This window comes from Hypanus sabinus, chromosome 10 (assembly GCF_030144855.1).
Source record: "Hypanus sabinus isolate sHypSab1 chromosome 10, sHypSab1.hap1, whole genome shotgun sequence".
Lineage (NCBI taxonomy): Eukaryota > Metazoa > Chordata > Chondrichthyes > Myliobatiformes > Dasyatidae > Hypanus > Hypanus sabinus.
The window spans coordinates 58,891,835-58,915,421 of NC_082715.1; the positions used below are offsets into that span (position 1 = coordinate 58,891,835).

At 43.6% G+C, this 23,587-nt stretch overlaps 1 protein-coding gene across 1 annotated transcript in view; it reads right to left on the reverse strand.

Annotated features, from left to right (window-relative positions):
* The window catches only part of asap2a (ArfGAP with SH3 domain, ankyrin repeat and PH domain 2a), a 247,896-nt gene that overhangs the window by 175,788 nt on the left and 48,521 nt on the right, over window positions 1-23,587 (reverse strand). Inside the window, exon 2 of the mRNA XM_059981912.1 lies at window positions 13,522-13,594. Coding sequence (XP_059837895.1) covers window positions 13,522-13,594 — 73 coding nt within the window. The remainder of the gene's footprint in view (window positions 1-13,521; window positions 13,595-23,587) is intronic.

Genomic DNA, 23,587 nt, shown 5'->3' on the forward strand with positions numbered 1-23,587 from the left:
TCTAAATGAACATCCCTCTTATTTGAGGCTGTGCCCTCTGGTCCTAGACTCCCTTACCAAAGGAAACATCCTCTTCATAACCAGTCTATTCAGGTCTTCCAACATTTGATAGGTTTGTGAACTCCCCCCCCCATTCTTCTAAATTCCAGTGAGTACAGGCCCAGAGTCGTCAAACACTCTGCTTGTGTTAATCCCTTCCATTTCCCAGAATCATTGTCTTGAACTTGCTCTGAACCCTGTCTGAACCTTCTGAACAGCACTTCTGTTTTTAGACAAGGGGCCTAACAATACTCCAAGTGCAGTCTGACCAACGCTTCATAAAGCCTCAGCATTACATCCTTGCTCTTGTATTCCAGTCCTCTTGAATGAATGCTAATATTATATTTGCCTTCCTTACCACTGACTCAACCTCCAAGCTAACCTTTAGGGAATCCTGCACAAGGACTCTTAATTCCTCATATCGTGCAAAATGATGCTCATGAGGTAGTAATGGGGAAACAAAGAAATGGCAGATGAACTTAATACTTTGCTTCAGTCTTTACTATGGAAGACACCAGCTGTATGCCAGAAGCCCGCGAGCGTCACAGAGCAGGAGTGAGTGCCATTGCTATTACAAAGGGGAAAATACGAGGCAAATTGAAAGGTCTTAAGGTGGATAAGTCACCTTGACCAGCTGGACTACATCCCAGAGTCCTGAGAGAGGTTGCTTTGGTCATGATCTTTCAAGAATCACTTGATTGGGGGGGGGGGGGGGGGAGATGGGGACGTCACGTGATGACGTAGGATCGAGACGCTGGAACCCAGCTCTCCCGTAAAAAATCAATAAATTAATGTTTAAGTGAAGAAAAGTTAGTCAATACTTTCTAAAAGTTACTTATAAACTACTCCGGATTGTTTCAAGCTATGCCTCAAAAACAGAAGATGAAGAAAACCACTACGGGGAAGACAACGCAACGTGGAGCAGAACCAAGGCCCACTTCGACCAAAGAACCGCGGACTCAGGTACATTATACCACCGGCGATACGGAACAGGACACTGCGGCAACATCGGACATTCCTAAAGGAAAAGACCAACGAGAACTATGCAAGTGTGAGGCAAGGAGCATCTCGCAAACAGGAGCAACTAAAACTACAAAGCCCAGTTACGACTGCAACAGAAAGTGAAAGTGAATCTGAGGGAGAGTCAGATTCTCTGGAAAGATCAGACGGAGATGGAGATAAAAGTTCTTCTGGAAATATAGAAAAGACTTTGAGGCAAATAATGCGTAAATTAGGCACATTAAAAGTAATTAAAAGTAATCAAAAAGAAATCAAAGAAAAAAATGATAAATATGGAGATTATGTTTGATAAAATGACAAAGAGACAGGAAAAAATGGAAAAGAGAATTATAGACTTGGAAACTACAACGGAAGACATGGTTGAAAGAATGAACAAAATGGAAGATGAGAATACTGCTTGGACATCAGAAAGAAAACAATTTATGAAAAAAGTTGATAAGCTTGAAAATTTTAGCAGACGAAACAATATTGAAATTGTTGGACTTAAAGAAGATGAAGAAGTTGATGATCCAATAAGTTTTTTTCAAAACTGGATCCCTGAAAATATTGGAAATGGAAGGAGAAACTCCAATTGAGATAGAAAGGGCTCACAGAACCTTAAGGTCAAGACCTCAACCTGATCAAAATCCACGATCAATTCTGATAAAATGCTTAAGATACCAAGACAAAGAAAAGATCCTGAAGGCGGCTGCCCAAAGTGCCAAAAATAGAAAGGGGCCATTGATGATAGCAGGGAAACCAGTTCTTTTTTATTCTGATATAAGTTATAGCCTTTTGAAGAGAAAGAAGGAATTTAACCCAGCGAAAAAAGTCTTATGGGAAAAAGGCTATAAATTTATAATGCGTCACCCAGCAACGCTGATGATTTTTTTTGGAGGAGGGGAAAAGAAGATTTTTTACCGATTATCGAGAAGCGGAGGAGTTCGCACAAAAACTTCCATTTATTCACTAATTACACATAGAGACTTCCAAGTGTAACAGATTAAAGATGAAGATAGAGACAGTGAATGGAAGTGATGGACATTTAAGGATGATACAGGGAGAAAAGCAAAATTTTAGAAATACTAATTGAGAATAGTATTTTTTTCTTTATATATATATTATATATATATATATATATATACATACACACACACTTTTTTATGTTGCTGGGGGGCTGGGGAGCTTTGGATCGGTTACTGTTACTGCAGGATTCATGTGTGTAATCATGGCGATTGCCATGACCCGTACAACAGAGGGGGGTAATGTTGTGTTCTTTTTTTTCACAGCATTAGTAGGGGGGTATTTTGTTTTTTTCTTTATGCTCTATTTTTCTTCTATCTTTCTGCCTGGATGATTGGTGGGGACACACATAGCAACATGGAGAATTTTAAAAAGATTTCCCAGGATACCACGAAAGTTGAAAGATTAGGTATTATTATAGATTGGAGTAATATAATTTTTTTTAAATTACTAATTTACTGAATTTTTTTAAGCTTTAATGTTAATGGGCTTAATGGACCGGTAAAAAGAAAAAGAATTTTAACATACATTAAAAAAAATGAAAACAGATATAGCTTTTTTTTTACAAGAAACACATTTAACAGACAAAGAACATCAGAAATTAAAAAGAGACTGGGTTGGAAATGTTATTGCAGCTTCATTTAATTCAAAGGCGAGAGGAGTTGCAATTTTGGTTAATAAAAATTTACCAATTAAAATACAAAACATATTAATTGATTCGGCGGGGAGATATGTAATTATACATTGTCAAATTTTTTCAGAACTATGGACTCTTATGAATATTTATGCACCAAATAAAAATTATGTAAAATTTATACGAGGTCTTTTTGAATTTGGCTAATGCACATGACAAAATATTAATAGGTGGAGATTTTAACTTTTGTCTAGATCCAGTTTTAAATAGATCAATAAAGGTTGTCACAAAATCAAAAGTAGTAAAATTAACTCTATCATTGATGAAAGACTTAAACTTGATTGATATATGAAGAATTAATCCAAAAGAAAGAGATTATTCATTTTATTCAAATAGACATAAAACATATTCGATAGATTTTTTTCCTATTATCAACGAATATTCAAGATAGAGTGAAAAATGTGGAATACAAAGCGAGAATATTGTCAGACCATTCTTTGATAATGACAGTGATAATGACAGATAAAGAGGAATCAATTTATAGATGGAGATTTAATTCAATGTTACTAAAATGTCAAGATCTTTGTGATTTTATGAACAAGCAGATTCAGTTCTTTTTAGATACAAATTCACATTCAGTTGATGATGAATTCATATTATGGGAAGCAATGAAGGCATATTTGAGAGGTCAGATAATAAGTTATACTTCTAAAATTAAGAAGGAATATATGATAGAAATAGATCAATTGGAAAAAGATTACAAAATTAGAAAAAGAATCTCAAAGAAATATGACTGAAGAAAAGCGAAGACAACTTATTAATAAGAAGTTACAATATAATACACTCCAGACATATCAAACAGAAAAAGCAATTATGAGAACTAAACAGAGATATTATGAACTAGGTGAAAGATCACATAAGGTCCTTGCATGGCAGTTAAAAACAGACCAGATGTCTAAAGCAATAAATGCAATTCGAACAAGAGTAAATAAAATAACTTATAAACCTTTAGAAATTAATAAAATTTTTAAGAATTTTTATTCTGAGTTGTATCAATCAGAATCACAAAATGATAATGTCAAGGTAGAAAGGTTTTTATCACAAATAACTCTTCCAAAATTAAATACAGAAGAACAGAAGGGATTAGATATGCCTTTTACATTGAAAGAGGTCGAAGAAGCTCTAGGATCACTTCAAAGTAATAAATCTCCAGGAGAAGATGGTTTTCTGCCTGAATTTTATAAAAAGTTTAAAGATTTATTAATTTCTCCTTTTATGGAGTTAATACATCAAGCGGAAAGAACGCATAAACTTCCAGAATCTTTTTTGACAGCTATTTTAATAGTATTGCCAAAAAAAGATAGAGATCTTTTAAAGCCAGCATCATATAGACCTATTTCTTTATTAAATACTGATTATAAAATAATAGCAAAAATCTTATCTAACAGATTATCTAAATACTTACCAAAATTAGTACATATGGATCAAACAGGATTTATTAAAAATAGACAATCAGCAGATAATGTAACTCGGTTAATTAGTATAATCCATTTAGCGCAAAAGAGGGAGGAAATGAGTGTGGCAGTTGCTTTAGATGCAGAAAAAGCATTTGATAGATTGGAATGGGATTTTTTATTTAAGGTATTGGAAAAATATGGATTAGGAGTATCTTTTATAAAGTGGATTAAAACCTTAAATACTAATCCCAAAGCTAAAGTAGTGACAAATGGTCAAATTTCAACACCATTTCAGTTAACTTTAAAAAGCAGGACTTCTTTTCAGAGCGGGCAGCGGAGTCCGTGGAAGCAGAGTCCTGGGCTTTGGCTAAGTGGGTCCGTGGAAGCAGAGTCCTGGGCTTTGGCTAAGTGGGTCCGTGAAAGCAGAGTCCTGAGCTTTGGCTAAGTGGGTCCGTGGAAGCAGAATCCTGGGCTTTGTCTAAGTGGGCTTTGGCGTAAGGGGACTTCGGTAAGCCTGCGTGATTGCTCGCTGAGGGGAAGAAGGTAAGGTCAGTAGGTGCTTTTTAGACTTATTCTATTAATTCAGTTCAGTTATGGGGGAGACAGTCAGAGCAGTGGTGTACTCCGTATGCAGTATGTGGGAAGTCAGGGTCAACACAGTTGTCCCTGATGACCACACCTGCAAGAGGTGCGTCCAGCTGCAGCTCCTATCAGCCCAAGTTAGGGAGTTGGAGCTGGAGCTGGATGAACTACGGATCATTCGGGAGGCAGAGGCAGAGATAGATAGGAGTTGTCAGGAGGTAGTCACACCAAAAAACCAAGAAGTAGGCAGATGGGTGACGGTCCAGAGAGGCAGGGGGAGCAGGCAGAGAGAGCAGAGCACCCCTGCGGCCATTCCCATTAACAATAAGTATACCGTACTGGATACTGTTGATGGGGATGACCTACCAGGAATGAGTTGTAGTGGTCCTGCCTCTGGCACAGAGGTTGAACCCTCAAACTGAAAGGGGAGGAGGGAAGAGAAGAGAGCGATAGTTTTAGGGGATTCTATAGTCAGGGGGGCAGATAGGAGATTTTGTGGGGCAGATCGGGAGTCTCGGATGGTATGTTGCCTCCCTGGTGCCAGGGTCCCGGACATCTCAGATTGGGTGCAGGCTATTCTTGAGAACGAGGGCATGAACCCAGATGTAGTGGTCCATATAGGGACCAACGATGTAGGTAAGGTAAGTGAGGGGGTCCTGCTTAGAGAGTTCAGGGAGTTAGGAGTGAAGCTGAAAGGCAGGACCTCCAGGGTGACAATCTTGGGATTGCTACCTGTGCCACGTGCGAGTGAGGCGAAGAATAGAACGATTATGCACATCAATACGAGGCTGAGAGCATGTTGCAGGAAGGAAGGGTTCAGGTTTTTGGATAATTGGTCTTTGTTCCAGGGACATTGGGATCTGTTTCGAAGGGACGGTCTACATCTGAACCGAAGGGGTACTAACATTCTTGCAGGAGTGTTTGCCAGTGCTGCTCGGGGGGGTTTAAACTAGATGTGCAGGGGGCAGGGATCCAGATCCAAAGGGTTGGTCAGAAGGAGCATGGGGTTAAATGTGTAGAAGGTTTGGGTGATCTTGAGAAGATCATCAAAATTCAGGGTGCAATTAGCCCGATGGAAGTTCAAGGAGCTGGGTTAGGTACAGTAGACAGTGTTTTAAGCAAAGAGAGGAGGAATGGGCTCAGAATTCTATACTTGAATGCGCGTAGTGTCAGAAATAAGACAGATGAGCTTGAAGCTCAGATGAAAATGGGGAACTACGATATTGTTGGAATAACGGAGACATGGCTGCAAGGGGATCAGGCCTGGGAATTGAGTGTACCAGGGTATACGTGCTATCGTAGAGACAGAAATATGGGGTGGGGTGGCCCTGTTGGTGAGGAATGAGATTCAGTCCTTAGCAAGAGGTGACTTGGGAACAGGGGAAGTAGTCTGTGTTGATTGAGCTGAGGAACAGTAAGGGTAAAAAGACCCTAATGGGTGTTGTGTACAGGCCCCCAAACAGTAGCATGGATATTGGGTACAAGTTGATTAGGGAGTTAACATTGGCATGTGCTAAAGGTAATGCAGTCGTTATGGGAGATTTCAACATGCAGGTGAACTGGGAGAATCAGGTAGGTACTGGACCCCAGGATAGGGAGTTGGTGGAGTGTCTAAGGGATGTATTTTTGGAACAGCTTGTGCTTGAGCCAACCAGGAACGAGGCTATTTTGGACTTGGTGATGTGTAATGAACAGAAATTGATAAGTGATCTTGAAGTAAAGGAGCCATTAGGAAGTAGTGATCATAACATGATAAGTTTTTATCTACAATTTGAGAGGGATAAGGGCAGATCAGAGGTGTTAGTGTTGCAATTAAATAAAGGAGACTACGGAGCCATGAGGGAAGAGCTGGCCAAAGTTAAATGGGCGGATGCCCTGGCAGGAAAGACAGTGGATCAGCAGTGGCAGATATTCTTGGGGATAATACAAAAGATGCAAAAGCAGTTCATTCCAATGAGAAGGAAGGATTCAAAGAGGGGGAAGGGGCCACAGTGGTTGACAAAGGAAGTCAGAGATTGTATAGCATTAAAGAAAAAGAAGTATGACAGGGCTAAGATGAGTGGGAATACAGATGATTGGGAAAGTTTTAAGGAACAGCAGATCTTAACTAAAAAAGCAATACGGAGAGAAAAAATCAGGTATGAGCTCAGTCTAGCCAGGAATATAAAAGGGGATAGCAAAAGCTTTTTTAGCTATGTGAAGAGAAAGAAGATAGTTAAGAACAATGTTGGCCCCTTGAAGAATGAATTGGGAGAAATTGTTATGGGAAACAGGGAAATGGCAACAGAATTTAATGCGTACCTTAGATCTGTCTTCACCAGGGAGGACACAAGCAATCTCCCAGATGTATGGATGGGCCAGGGTCATAAGATATCAGAGGAATTGAGACAGATTGACATTAGGAAAGAAACTGTGATGAGCAGACTGGTAGTACCGAAGGCTAATAAATCCCCAGGTCCAGATGGTCTGCATCCGAGGGTTCTAAAAGAGGTGGCTCAGGAAATTGCAGACGCATTGGTAATCATTTTCCAATGTTCCTTAGATTCAGGATCAGTTCCTGAAGATTGGAGAGTGGCTAATGTTATCCCACTTTTCAAGAAGGGAGGGAAGGAGAAAACGGAGAACTATTGCCCTGTTAGCCTAACGTCAGTCGTGGGGAAGATGCTTGAGTCCATTATTAAGGATGAAATAGTGGCACATCTTGATGGCAGAAATAGGATTAGGCCGAGCCAGCATGGATCTACCAAGGGCAAATCATGCTTGACTAATCTGCTGGTTTTTTGAGGGTGTAACAAGGATGTTAGACGAGGGTAAGCCAGTGGATGTTGTGTACCTAGATTTTCAGAAGGCATTCGATAAGGTGCCACATAGGAGATTGGTGAGTAAAATCAGAGCTCATGGCATTGGGGGCAGGGTTTCAACATGGATAGAAAACTGGTTGGCAGATAGAAAGCAAAGGGTAGCAGTGAATGGGTGTTTCTCGGACTGACTGGAGGTGACTAGTGGGGTACCACAGGGCTCTGTATTGGGACCACAGCTCTTTACGATTTATGTCAACGATTTAGATGAGGGCATTGAAAACTATATCAGCAAGTTTGCTGACGATACTAAACTGGGTGGCAGTGTGACATGCGAAGAGGAAGTTAGGAGAATACAGGGAGACTTGGATAGGCTGGGTGAGTGGGCAGATACTTGGCAGATGTCATTCAATGTGAATAAATGTGAAGTTATCCACTTTGGAAGCAGGAACAAGAGGGCAGAGTATTGTCTGAACGGTGTAGAGTTAGGTAAGGGAGAAATGCAAAGAGACTTAGGAGTCCTAGTTCACCAGTCAATGAAGGTGAATAAGCAAGTGCAACAGGCAGTGAAGAGGGCAAATGGAATGTTGGCCTTTGTTACAAGGGGAATTGAGTACAAGAGCAAGGATGTCCTTTTGCATTTGTACAGGGCCCTGGTGAGACCACACTTGGAATATTGTGTACAGTTTTGGTCTCCAGGTTTAAGGAAGGACATTCTGGCAATTGAGGAAGTGCAGCGTAGATTCACTAGGTTGATACCTGGGATGGCAGGGCTGTCTTACGCAGAGAGATTGGAGAGATTGGGCTTGTACACGCTGGAATTGAGGAGATTGAGAGGAGATCTGATTGAAACATTTAAGATAATTAAAGGGTTTGATAGGATTGAGGCAGGAAATATGTTCCAGATGTTGGGAGAGTCCAGTACCAGAGGGCATGGATTGAGAATAAGAGGTCAGTTATTTAAAACAGAGTTGAGGAAGAGCTTCTTCTCCCAGAGAGTTGTGGAGGTGTGGAATGCACTGCCTCGGAAGACGGTGGAGGCCAATTCTCTGGATGCTTTCAAGAAGGAGCTAGATAGATATCTGATGGATAGGGGAATCAAGGGATATGGGGACAAGGCAGGGACTGGGTATTGATAGTGAATGATCAGCCATGATCTCAGAATGGCGGTGCAGACTCGAGGGGCCGAATGGTCTACTTCTGCACCTATTGTCTATAACCACTCCCCCCAGAACCGGCGATACACCCCGCAATGTCCACAGTCTGGGCCGGACCCTGTTTGGGAGGTCAGTCCCTGCGCTGCAGTGCCGGGAACTCAACCGCTTGCGCCACGTCCACATGGGCCAGTTTGAGGCGGTCCACCATGAAAACCTCCTCTCTCCCCCCAACGTCCAGCACGAACGTGGACCCGTTGTTCCTGAGCACCATAAACGGTCCCTCGTAGGGCTGTTCCAGCGGTGGCCAATGCCCGCCCCTTCATACAAACACAAACTTACAGTTCTGCAGGTCTTTGGGTATGCAGGTCGGGTTCTGCCCACGCTGCGAAGTGGGTATGGGGGCCAGGTTGCCGAGTCTCTTGCGTAGTCTGCCCAGGTCTGCTGCGGGTTCTTCGTCGTGCCCCCTTGGTGCTGGTATGAACTCCCCGGGGACGACCAGGGGTGCAGCGAACACCAACTCGGCCGACGAGGTGTGCAGATCGTCTTTGGGCACCGTGCAGATGCCAAGTAGGACCCAGGGAAGTTCGTCCACCCAGTTAACGCCTCGCAGGCGGGCCATGAGAGCCGACTTTAGGTGAAGGTGGAAACACTCCACCAGGCCGTTCGACTGTGGGTGGTAGTCAGATGTGTGGTGCAGCTGTGTCCCCAAAAGGCTGGCCATAGCTGACCACAGGCTGGAGGTGAACTGGGCGCCTCTGTCAGAGGTAATGTGGGCCGGTACACCAAAGCGGGACACCCAGGTGGTGATCAGTGCCCGGGCGCAAGATTCGGAGGTGGTGTCGGTGAGCGGGATCGCCTCTGGCCATCTGGTGAACCAGTCCACGACAGTCAGGAGGTGCCGCGCTCCGCGCGACACAGGCAGGAGGCCCACAATATCCACATGAATGTGGTCGAAACGCCGGTGGGTGGGGTGGAACTGGTGCGGCAGGGCTTTGGTGTGCCGCTGCACCTTGGCCGTCTGGCAGTGCGTGTACGTTTTGGCCCATTCACTGACCTGCTTGCGGAGACCATCCGGACGGATGTCCTGATGGAGGAGTGCGCTAAGTTATGAATGGAGTCAAAAATACTGCGCCGCCAGTTTGCCGGGAAAATGGGACGGGGCTGGCCAGTGGTAACGTCACAGAGTCGGGTCCTCTCACCTGGGCCTACGGGGAGGTCCTGGAGCTGCAAACCGGAGACTGCGGTTCTGTAACTAGGGATCTCCTCGTCTGCCTGCTGCGCCTCTGCCAGCGCCTCAAAGTCTACCCCTTGGGAAAGGGCATGAACGTTAGGGCGAGAGAGCGCGTCCGCCACGACACTGACCTTATCCGAGACGTGCCGGACATCCGTCATGTATTCAGAGATGTAGGGCAGATGGCGCTGCTGGCGGGACGACCAGGGGTCGGACACCTTCGTGAACGTAAAGGTAAGCGGCTTGTGATCCATGAACGCGGTGAAGGGCCTACCTTCCAAGAAGTACCTGAAATGCTGGATTGCCAGGTATAGCGCCAACAGTTCCCAGTTGAAAGCACTGTATTTGAGCTCGGGTGGCCGCAGGTGTTTGCTGAAAAACGTCAGGGGTCGCCAGCAACTCACGATGAGTTGCTCCAGTACCCCACCGACTGCCGTGTTAGATGCGTCCACTGTGAGGGCGGTAGGGACATCCATTCTGGGGTGCACTAGTATCGCGGCGTTTGCCAAGGCTTCTTTCATTTTAATGAAAGCGGTGGCAGACTCCTCGTCCCAGGTAACGTCCTTGCCCGGACCCGACATCAGGGCAAACAGGGGGCGCATGATTCAGGCAGATGAAGGGAGGAAGCGGTGGTAGAAATTTACCATACCCACAAATTCCTGAAGGCCTTTGATTGTGGTGGATCGGGGAAAATGGTGAACTGCGTCTACCTTAGCGGGCAGAGGGATTGCCCCGTCTTTAGTAATCCTGTGGCCCAGGAAGTCAATGGTGTCGAGCCCGAACTGGCATTTGGCCGGGTTGATTGTTAGACCGTATTCACTCAGTCGGGCGTAGAGTTGACGGAGGTGGGACAGATGCTCCTGCCGACTACTGCTTGCTATGAGGATGTCGTCCAAATAGATGAAAGCAAAGTCCAGGTCGCGTCCCACCGCGTCCATTAACCACTGGAACATCTGTGCAGCATTCTTCAGGCCGAACGGCATGTGGAGGAACTCGAAAAGGCCGAACGGGGTGATGAGTGCCATTTTGGGGATGTTGTCCGGATGCACCGGGATTTGATGGTATCCCCGGACGAGGTCTACCTTGAAGAAGATCCATGCACCCTGCAGGTTTGCTGCAAAATCCTGCATGTGCGGCACAGGGTAGCGGTCCAGTGTTGTACCCTCGTTCAGCCTGCGGTAGTCGCCGCATGGTCTCCAGCCCCCTGTTGCTTTGGGCACCATGTGCAGGGGGGAGGCCCATGGGCTGTCGGACCTCCGTATGATCCCCAATTCCTCCATCCTCTTGAACTCCTCCTTCGCCAGTCGGAGCTTGTCCGGGGGAAGCCTTCGAGCACGGGCATGGAGGGGTGGTCCCTGGGTCAGGATGTGGTGCTGTATGCCGTGTCGGGGCATGGCTGCCGTGAACTGCTGTGCCAGAACCGATGGGAAATCCGCCAGGACCCTGGTGAAGTCGTCATCAGACAGCGTGATGGAGTTGAGGTGAGGGGCTGGCAACTGGGCTTCACCCAGGGAGAACGTCTGAAAGGTCTCGGCGTGGACCAGTCTCTTCCTGAGCAGGTCGTCCGGTAGGCTGTGAGACCACAAAAAATCCGCACCCAGAAGCGGTTGGGCTACGGCGGCCAGTGTGGAGTCCCACATGAACCAGCTGGAGCCGAACTGTAGCTGCACCGTACGGGTGCCATAGGTCCTTACAGTGCTGCCATTCACAGCCCTCAGAGGGGTCCCGGTGCCCTGTTGCAGGTGTCGTAACTTGTCAGAGGTAAGACGCTGATCTCGGCACCGGTGTCGACCAAAAAACGGTGTCCCGACCACTTGTCACACACATACAGGAGGCTATCCCGATGGCCAGCCGCCGTAGCCATCAGTGGCGGCTGGCCCTGGCGTTTCCTGGGAACTTGCAGGGCGGACTACAGCGGCGGGCTTCTGCGCCCCACCGCTGGTGGTAGAAGCACCATTGTTCATTGGCTCCCCACACCTGCCTCTGGGGTTAGCGGGCTCTGTGGCCGGGCCGGGTCTGGTTTGCTGCTGGGAGCATGGCCTGGTGATCTGTGCGACGGACGCCCCACTCACCTGCTTGGCTTTCCACAGCAAATCCGCCCAGGCTGCCACCTTCCGGGGGTTCCTGAAATCCGCGTCGGACAGCAGCAGGCGTATGTCCTCGGGCATCTGCTCCAGGAATGCCAGCTCAAACATGAGGGAGGGCTTGTGTCCTCCGGCCAGAGACAACATCTCATTCATTAAAGCCGATGGAGGTCTGTCCCCCAAACCATCCAGGTGCAGTAAAAGGACAGTCCGCTTGCGCCGTGAGAGTCCGAAAGTCCTTATGAGCAGGGCTTTGAATTCCGTGTACTTGCCGTCCGCTGGGGGAGACTGTATGAACTCCTTAACCTGGGCCGCTATGTCCTGGTCGAGGGAGCTCACCACGTAGTAGTAACATGTGTCCTCTGAGGTTATCTGCCAAATGTGGAATTGGGCTTCTGCTTGCTGGAACCACAGATGAGGTCGCAGCATCCAGAAGCTTGGCAGTTTCAACGAAACTGCATGAACAGATGCGGCGTCGTTCATCTCCGGTCCAAAAATCGTTTGGACCGTCGGGGTCAGCAATTGTAACGGTGTGCTACACGCAGCGCTGAAATAATGACATGGAGTCGGTAAACTGCAGTTAAAGAAGATTTTTATTCGAACTTCGCGGCTTCACTTTAAAGCCTCCCTGATCCCACCCTCCCCGGGCGCGGATGCTGTAGGAGGCACGTATTCACAGTCCCGCACGAGCTTTTCCCTTTGTTAGTGAAGCAGAATTGGCGCCCTTTTGGGACTGGCCTTTATGCCGGCGCGCTGGCTATTTGTGAGCCAGTTCGAGTGTGCTAGGAAGTGGGTTGCCACAACACAAGCACACGCACATGAGAAAAAATAGACTATAGATTAAAAGATTAACTTCTAATGCCAGAAGCATTGTTTTGCAATTAAAATGTGATTTATAGACGATAGACAGTAGGTGCAAGTGTAGGCCATCCGGCCCTTCTAGCCAGCACCACCATTCACTGTGATCTTGGCTGATCATACACAATCAGTACCCCGTTCCTGCCCTCTCCCCATATCCTTTGACCCCGCTATCTATAAGAGCTCTATCTAACTCTCTCTTGAATGCATCCAGAGACTTGGCCTCCACTGCCTTCTGGGGCAGAGCATTTCTTCATATAGGTATAGCCCCTAATGTTTCTGGTGTGTTTTGATGGACAGTTTTAGTCCATCAAACAAATCAGAAACATTAGCATATACAGGCAATACATGTTCTGCATTGCCATAGCATACACAGTACAGCAGAAAAATTTGCATATTTTCATCCTTAGATTGCATACATACAATCGAAAAACGTCATCAAATGTATTCTTTAATATTGGGTACAACACAAATCATGCTACTTTTATTGCAAAATCCATGGGTTTTTTTTTGCAGTTTATCCAAAAGCTCCTACGAGTCAAATGTGTTATTTTGGTTTGGGAACACAAGAGTTTATACATTCTGAGCACATACAGATCAAAAAAGAATACCCATGCTTTACTCCTTTACTGCATCCAAGTATTAAAGCAGTTTCTCACCTAGTCCAGATGTGTAAATAGCTTTAACAGATTTCTTCATCTTTTGTAATACTCCACGATCCACATCCAGTGCCTAAAAAAAATCAAGTAGTAAAGCCATTAACACAAAAACTTCAGGAAAGTTTGATTATGCACTGTCGCTTATTAATTCAGGTCAGGAATTGGGAAGGGTTTTACTAGATGGAAAACTAGTATTTAAGCATCAAAGCAGACTGAAATATTAATTGTAGTTGACTGAAAGCAATTAGTAATTCATTAATAAAATTAATAATTCCTTGATTTGAAAAAGTTTATCTACAGCTTTCTGCTGTTCCGGACTCAAATAACACAAACCCAAAATTAGGAAAAGAGGCAACATAATTACCTGGCAACACGAGTGAATCTGCAGATGCTGGAAATAAATAAAAACACAAAATGCTGGCAGAACTCAGCAGGCCAGACAGCATCTATGGGAGGAGGTAGTGACGACGTTTCGGGCTGAAGCCTTTCATCAGGGGTGAAGTAACATGGGATGGTCAAGGGGGGATAAGAAGTGGGGGGATGGATAAAGTAGAGAGCTGGGAAGTGATAGGCTGGAGGGAAATGGGCTAGGGGGAAAGTGGAGAATTATGGGAAATAAAAGAGAAAGAAAGGTCGGGCTGGGGGGAGATTATAGTGAGGGGGGAAAAAAGAGAGAAAGAGAACCAGACTAAAATAATAGATAGGGATGGGGGTAAGGGGGGGGGAGGGGTATCAATGGAGGTCTTCCTACCTGCCAGCGGCATGCAATACTTTATCTCCCGCCTATGTAGCCTCCTACCTGCCGGCATGAACATCCAACTCACAGACCTCTGTTGATACCCCTGCCCCCCCCTTACCCCCAACCCCATCTATTAATTTTAGTCTGGTTCTCTTTCTCTCTCTTTTTCCCCCCTCACTATAATCTCCCCCCAGCCCGACCTTTCTTTCTCTTTTATTTCCCATAATTCTCCACCTTCCCCCAGCCCATCACTTCCTAGCTCTCTACTTTATCCCTTTCCCCACTTCTTATCCCCCCTCGACCATCCCATGTTACTTCAACTCCTGATGAAAGGTTTCAGCCCAAAACGTCGTCACTACCACCTCCCATAGATGCTGTCTGGCCTGTTGAGTTCTACCAGCGTTTTGTGTTTTTTAACATAATTACCTATTGTGCAAGCAGCAAGTTGTCGATCATCATTGGCAGAAACCCCGAATTAGCTATGCTAACCTATCTGAATCTATTAAATATTCATTAACACTTAGATTTCAGCTTCAATACATTGACACTATTTATGAACGACACGTTGGAGGCCCAATGTCTGTGAGTCTGAGTCTGGAGCCAATGACTCCAGTATTCTACTACAAGGGAGGTACTACCATCAGGGATTTTTTCTCAATTAAGGATGCCTTCACAAATTCATCTCCATTCAGTGCCTGAAACACAATGACATTCAAGACATTAATTAATGGATCCACAAGACTAGGGTTAAGACAGGCATGGCCAAACTACGGCCCAGGGGCCATATGCGGCCCGTTAAGCTTTTTAATCCAGACCGCAGAACTTGATGAAATTATATTAATAAACCTTGTTAACGTTTTTTCCCTGCAATTCTGGCGTTTTCTCAATAGATGACGCACTCTATATACATTGACTTTTGTTGAGGTGCAGCGTATTACTCCACATTTGCGCTTTACTCTTTGTTCGGCTCGAACTATTTGTGTGAACAGGCATTCAGCGTCATGAACATCAACAAAGCCAGCCACAGATCCAAGTTAACTGACCAACACCTCAGATCCATCCTGAGAATCGCCACAACAAAACTAAATCCAGACTTTGATGCGCTAGCTAAAAAGGGAGACCAACAACACTGTTCCCACTGAAATTAAAAATAAGTTTCTTCGTTGTGTTATGTAAAAAATGCATTTGAAAATATTTTTTTCAATAAGCCTTACATGTTACATGTCATTTCTGTTAAGTGATGGACATGAGTAGTGCGCAGGTGCACGTACGTTCTCAAAATAAAAAATGCGCTCCAGATCAAATAATGCGCTCCGCATACTGGCACGCTGTCACTATTCTGTCCTTGTGCTGGTCGTTGTTGAGTTTTGGCACAGGGGACAATTGAATAAGAAGGAGCAGGACAAGTAGACCTGCATCTCCTACCGTTTTTGAAATAAAGACAGTCAGGAGGAGAGTGATGATAATAATATCTTGAAGGATAACAGAATTTTCAGTGCTTTAAAATAATAACTGTTACTATTAAAAAACGCTGTAGTTTATTCATTTAATTTTCAGTGTTTTAAAAGGCATTTCAATAAATAGCTAAATACCATGGGACTTCAAAGACAGATATTTTGTTGTAATGCATTTGTTCAGTTTCAATTGAAATTAAAGCACATGTTTTCTACATATCCCATGATATTTTATTTTCTCTTATGAGGTGTATTACCAAAACACTCCGTCCATCTGCTCCTGGTCCGGCCCCCCTTTCAAATTTTAGAACCCTTTGTGGCCCACAAGTCAAAACGTTTGCCCACCCCTGGGTTAAGAACAACTGTCATTACTCTAATCTTCTTCTCAAATTTTCTTACCACAATGCTGTATCTCACCAACAAAAAAAAACTTTTGTGGAATGGAGTATAGCCATGGGAGGGAGAAGTATCAGATACCATTAATGTCCATGATCTGCATCTGAGAAGCAAGGCCATATCAACATTATTTAGTGTTGCGGACCTGCAGTTCATAGAGATTGCTTGAAATTACAAATAAGTAATTTGAAGCCTTTAGGAGAACAAGCCTTTTACAAACATCCACAAAAAAGAATGTTCTCTTTAATAATGTTCCTATTCATGCCCTGTGCTATATATAAAAGCTGACAAAGAGACCCTAAAAAAATTAGATCACTTTTAACATCTTAGGAGCACTTCAGTGAATGCAGCAAGGCTTTTGACCTTTTGAGAATTAGAATAAGGTTTAATATTACTGGCATATGTCATGAAATATGTTGTCTTTGTGACAGCGTACAATGCATACATAATAATAGAGAAACAAAAATGTTAATTACAGTAAGTGTGTGTGTACTTTTAAATAGTTAAATAAGTAATGCAAAACTAAAAATTTAAGTAGTGAGGTAGTGTTCATGGGTTCAAAGTCCATTCTGAAATTGGATGCAGAGAGGAAAAAGCTGAGTGTGCACCTTCAGGGGTCCTTAATGATGGATACCACCTTTCTGAGTGTCGCTTCTTGGAGATGTCCCATATACTATGGAGAGAACAGCTCATGATGGAAGCTGACTGAGTTTACATCTCTCTGCAGCTTATTTCGATCCTCTGCAGTACCCCCACCCCACCCCATACCAGACAGCTACGCAGCCAGTTAGAATGCTCTCCATGGTACATCTGTAGAAATTTGCATCTTTGCTGCTCAAACTCCTAATGAAATATAGCCTCTGTCTTGCCTTCTTTGTCGCTGCAGCGATACATTGGGCCCAGGATAGATCCTCAGCAATCTTGATACCCAAGAACTTGAAATTGCTCATTCTTCCTGCTTCTGATCCCTCTGAGGGTTGGTGTGTGTTTCCTCGTCTTACCCTTTCTTCAAGTCTGCAATCAGTTCTTTAGTCTTACCGAGGTTGAGTACAAAGTTGTTGCTACTACACCATTCAACTAGTTGCTATACCTCACTCCTGTATGCCCTCACATCACCATCTGAGTTTCTGCCAACAACGGCTGCATTGTCAGAAAATTTATAGATGACATTTGAGCTATTCCAAGCCACACAGTCATTGATGTACAGAGAGCAAAACAGTGGGCTAAGCACATGTCTGAAATGTGCCAGTTTTTACTGTCAGTGAGGTGGAGATGTTATTTCTGATCTCCACAAGCTGAGGTCTTCTGGTAAGGAACTTGAAGATCCAGTGTAGAGGGAGGTACAGAGGTCAAGTTTTGGAGCTTATCGATCAGAACTGTAAAAATGATTGTGTTAAATGCTGAGCTGTAGTCAATAAACAGCATCTTGACATAAGTATTAGTATTGTCCAGGTGACCCAAGGCCACGTGAAGAGCTGATGAGATCACATCCACCGTAGAAGTATTGTGGTGATAGGCTAACTGCAGTGGGTCCAGTCCTTGCTGAGACAGGAGTTAATTCTAACCATAATCAATTTCTCAAAGCATTTCTTTACCATAGATGTGAGTGTCACTAGATGATAGTCGTTAAGGTGGCTCACTCTGCTCTTCTTGGACATGATATGATTATTGCACTTTTGACTGTAGCAATGAGAGATTGAAACTATCTTTAAACACACCCACCAGTTGTTTGAGATTTTCAGTGCCTTCCAGGTACTTCATTAGGGCCTGTCACCTTGAAAGCCAGTTTGGGTGTTGGCCTCAGGAGACAGGTTTACATCCATTTTACAACAGGCAAAATGAAAATTGGACAAATTCTTAACTATAGTTCCAGAACAGATTATGCAACCTGTAGCAACATGGTGTCAGCGACCAGCAGCAGTGTTTTGCAGACAGCTCACAAAATACTGTATACTCTAGTACATTTGTAGATATACTACTCTTTCTGAAAAGCAATCGCTACAGTCTGCAGCCTGATATTTCCATTTTAAGGATGTACGTTAGAACCATCTAAACAATCTAACTTTTACAGTCTCCTGGGGATTCGGCAAACTAAACTCTTGAGAGTGCAGATACGGCTGAGGCAGCCATCACTGGGAGTGAACACTGCATAGAGGCCTGATAGCAGAAGACAAACCTGTGGTTGGCTCTTTTACTCAGAGCCAATTAAAGTGTCAAACAGGATTAAAATTATAGTATTTTTATATTTAAGTAATATTGTGAATAGATTGTTTGATTAAGCAACAATTGTTTGTTTACATAATTCAATATGGCTTATGTGCAAGAAGTACGGGAATGGCATATGTCATTATGACACTACATCATATGTGAGCACCTCACTAAAAAGCAAAGGACAAAGAAAAACTAGGTAGACCAAGATCCCATCTGCTGTGTTTTTTTCTCACCCGCAATTAGTTTCTGGAATTATAAAAGATAACAGTGGCAACAAGGAAGTTTTCAAACACAAACCCGAGATGAAGCACAGCACACTTTCCTTCGGTAGAGGTGAGAGATGTACAAGTTAAATGAAGCCCCCACCCAAACCAGGCCTGTATGGGTACTTAGTTTGTTGCAGGCCCCGTTAACAACCACGTGACTCAGCATTGACAAGGCCACCTTTCATAAACAACAGGCATCCAGGATTTGGTGCTCAACCAAACAGGAACATCATGATGTTCCAATTCAAGAAACCTCAATTTGAGTGAATGCTATCTAAATACTGCCCATACACATTTGCCAGTCAGCACAAAATAACAGATCATACACCACATAAAATGTTAAATAACGTATATTAATAAATTTCAGCTTTATCAAACAATTATAAAAAAAAAGGAATGGGATAACAAAATAAAAGGGCCTGTTTTAGTTAACCCAGTCCAAATGTGCACATAAAGTTGAAGCTCATACTGGAGTCGACTAACTCACACACTGGACCCATGATCTGTGTGAAAGCACAAATATCCCAGATGTCGCTGGAAATCCATCTCAAACAACTGGGCGCTCTTATCAGGAGTATTGGCCCTTCTTCCTTGGAGCCATTCATCAGCACACAACATTTTGTGCTACAGGGATTCTCCTTCCCACAGCATTCTTGGCCATCTTCCCTCCTGTCCTCTCCGTAGCTCCTACCAAAAAATAAACCACGAACCACATCTCCATCACAAATCTCTCTCCGCCCTGTTCTCTTGAACTTTCTCCAGATTCTACCACCCTGATGGGCTGACTCAACATCATAGCCCCTTATTTTTAACCATATAACCATATAACAATCACAGCACGGAAACAGGCCATCTCGGCCCTCCTAGTCCGTGCCAAACTCTTAATCTCACCTAGTCCCATCTACCCGCACTCAGCCCATAACCCTCCATTCCTTTCCTGTCCATATACCTATCCAATTTTACCTTAAATGACACAACTGAACTGGCCTCTACTACTTCTACAGGAAGCTCATTCCACACAGCTATCACTCTCTGAGTAAAGAAATACCCCCTTGTGTTTCCCTTAAACTTTTGCCCCCTAACTCTCAAATCATGTCCTCTCGTTTGAATCTCCCTTACTCTCAATGGAAACAGCCTATTCACGTCAACTCTATCTATCCCTCTCAAAATTTTAAATACCTCGATCAAATCCCCCCTCAACCTTCAACGCTCCAATGAATTGAGACCTAACTTGTTCAACCTTTCTCTGTAACTTAAGTGCTCAAACCCAGGTAACATCCTAGTAAATCGTCTCTGCACTCTCTCTCTAATTTATTGATATCTCTCCTATAATTCGGTGACCAGAACTGTACACAATATTCCAAATTTGGCCTTACCAATGCCTTGTACAATTTTAACATTACATCCCAACTTCTGTACTCAATGCTCTGATTTATAAAGGCCAGCATTCCAAAAGCCTTCTTCACCACCCTATCTACATGAGACTCCACCTTCAGGGAACTATGCACTGTTATTCCTAGATCTCTCTGTTCCACTGCATTCCTCAATGCCCTACCATTTACCCTGTATGTTCTATTTGGATTATTGCTGCCAAATTGTAGAACCTCACACTTCTCAGCATTAAACTCCATCTGCCAACGTTCAGCCCATTCTTGTAACCGGCATAAATCACCCTGCAAGCTTTTTAGCTGAAACCAAACATCCTAAAAGCAGAACACACTGCTTTTACAGAACTGCTAAAATGAAAAACCTACAGCATAACAGTAAAAATCTTAACCAGGGCATTACACTCTTTCTCCCCAACAAAAATAGTCTTATGACTTTGGAACTTATTAAACAATATTAATAACACAGTATTCAAATGAATTTCATGATTCCAGGACCCCCAATCCATTTGTAAATTGAAGTAGCATATCTCATCGTAGGAATGGACATAACATTGTGTCTTCTGTACATCCTCCGCCAGCCTAACTAGGCATTTCCTGACTCTGAGTCTGCCTTATCTCATCTTCAGTTTCAAACACTTTGTGATCCCTCCTGTCTGCTGGAGGGTGCCTCCCCCATCTACCATGCTTATCTTCCTGCAGCTCAAATTCCCCCTGGCCCATGACTGAACTTAAGTTCCTTCAGTTTAAGCAGGTGCTGCTGAACATCTTCAATCTCTCTGGGAAAGAGGGGTCCTCAATCGTTCTAATAGTGTTGCGAGTACTCGAGCAACCAACATCAGACTCATCAGTAGAAAAGGTATCTTCGCATTCCAACATCTTCTCAGTTAATCTCCTTTTCCATTCTTCGGGCATCAGTGAGCCACCCAAGTTACGTGGCGTCTATGTCAATATCCTCAATCTAGGAGACTGCTTCTTCCCGTTTTGCCGAAAAACTAGACAGTACCATCACAGGAAAAAGAGGGACAGTTGGCATCCCACATCTGAGAGTAACCTCTCTCCCTGCAGTGTTTTTGATAATCACCATCATCCTGTTTGCATAGGCAGCCAATGATTTCTGCAGTTCATGTTTCACCAGCACTCCTGCAAATTGGCATGATTCTTCTTCCTGATCATTAGGAGCACCCACCTGGCTGACCAAGGCCTTGGGCATTTCACCAAATTTGTGATTTCCTGACACTAACTACTCCTCCAGGATGTAAACACGACAGTTTTAGACTGGGTGTACCACACAGTTCCTTGTTTCTGTTCATCATCCTGCTTCGGAGGAACTTGCACTTTCTCAAAAGCAGCTCTGAACACAGGATGAATGGACAAGGATTTCAAAATATTCTCTCCATTTCTCTCTTTGCACTCTCCCATGAGTCTTCTTACAACAGAAGTATTTGTTCCCACAAGAATGGAAGCTCCACCCTTTTCAACCACATCCAGGCAGACCGACACTGGTGAGTCAATAGTCTCAGTCACTCCAACATCTGCTTCTGAAAACTCCAGTTTCAATGACAAGTAACCATCATTTGGGTACTCATCAGCACTAAGCCCCCGACCTCAAGAGCACTGAGTGGCATCAATGTTAAGTACCTCAAATACTGGTTCTAAAAGGATCTATAAAGCAAAGTAACTTGAGAACCTGTGCCAGGTATGTCTCTAGCATAAACACCTTCAATCTATATGGATGCAGTGCTTGGTTCCGCTAAACCATCAGGAATAGTGTTTTGCACTTTAGTATTTCCCTTGAAACAATGATTTGAACTTATCCTCTTGGAGACACCAGCCCGCTCCTTTACTAGGTCCCTCCGTAGACTTGCCTCTTTTCTTCTCTGTATGATTAACCACCGACTTACTTTTTGAAGATTTTCCTGTCCCTCACAGTCTCGCTTGAAATGTTGATCTTCTCCACAGTTGTAACAGAAAATACCGGTTGCCTCCCTGGTTAAGAGACTCTCTTCAGCAGCAGTCCACTGCATCCTAAGTCCTACAGGTCGGCCAGGTTTCCAAATAGATGTTATCACTTTTAGCTGAAATATTAGCAGACATCCATTTAATCCACTCAATTCGAAGGTTTTCCACCTCATTCCTCAAATGCCCTATATCTGTGGCATCAGGGGTCGCTTATGCGACAGAGGCTACCACTGAAGACACCACTGAATGCCTCCTTTGTAGGGCAAACAATGCTGCAGTTCCTCTAACCTAAAAATGTAGGTAGACAGCTTCTCTTCTTCATCCTAGAATGTGTGCCTAAATTTCCTCATCCGATCTGTTGAACTTGTCAGTAGTGCCAAAAGCATTTTCCAGAGCTTGCAGGTAATTAACTGACATGACTAATAGGTTTTCTACCTTTAGGTGCCTCCCTATATCAGCTGCAGGACCTTTTAAGCTCTTTACCAGTCACTGTTTTTTCATATTATCTGAGCACTGCCATTCATCCAGTAACTGAGATGCCTACTCAGCTCAAGCCTCATATTCTTCTTCCACATCAGGTGAGGATTTGACCCCAGAGACCACTCCCAGCCAACAGTAACTTTGGCTCTCTACAGATACACTTCTGCATTTAATCAATCAGTGATGTTATAGGCAAAACCAGCTCAGAATTTAAATCAATTGCTGAAGAACCCATTATACCAGGTCTTCCTCAGCATTTTTGGCCTGCAGAAACTCTTGAAATAATTTTCAGGCCTCAGGGAAACACTGCATAAGAATTATTATATCTACAACTCACGTACGTTAGCATGTTCAGCAAGTTGTAGATATAGTAATCCAAAAATAATAGTCATCGCTGTTTTGAGTAGAGAGTGAATTTTTTTTAATGTTTTTATAAGTTTCTACAATGCAACAAAAAACAGTAAGAAAGAGGTTAATACAGTGCAAACCAAACGTGTCAAATGTACAGTTCATAACAGTTAAGGAAAAGCACCCATAGTAGAACCATATAAAGTAAGTTACCACCCCACCCTCCCACAACACATCTCCAAGGAGAATGAATTTTTAGCTAACCTTTGTTGAAAAAAAACAGGTATTTAAGCTTATCTTACCTTTCTTAAAATTAAGGTCTTTCTTTCCCTTTCATAAATTTAAAAAACTTAAGGCAAACATAACAGATTCCTGTTAAAAACTGGCTTAAGCCAAAATGGAATATAATTTTTTTTAAAAGGTTGGCTTGGTACATTTAATTTAAATTAAGGTTGTAAATTGATTTAATTAATGCTACTTCAACATGAAAATTTAGTTGCAATGTTGAATCAATGACAACTTTAGGATTTTCTCTTTTTTTTTAAACAAGTGAAACAAAACCTCTCATGAAGCCAACCACTGACGGGGCAACCATCAGTACAGTTTGTCCAAGACTGAGCTTTTCTTTCCAGATATGAAACAAAATATTAAATATATCTTGGCCTTTGCTCGTTTTGGGCAGCTCTTGGTAATAGAAAAAGTTTTCTTGAATTTCTCCTGCATTTACAAATTTTACAAATGCTACAACATGACATTTACTGATGAAATCTGATGACTCATCGACCTGTATAGAAAAGCTGTTGTTCTTCAGTTTATCACACAAAA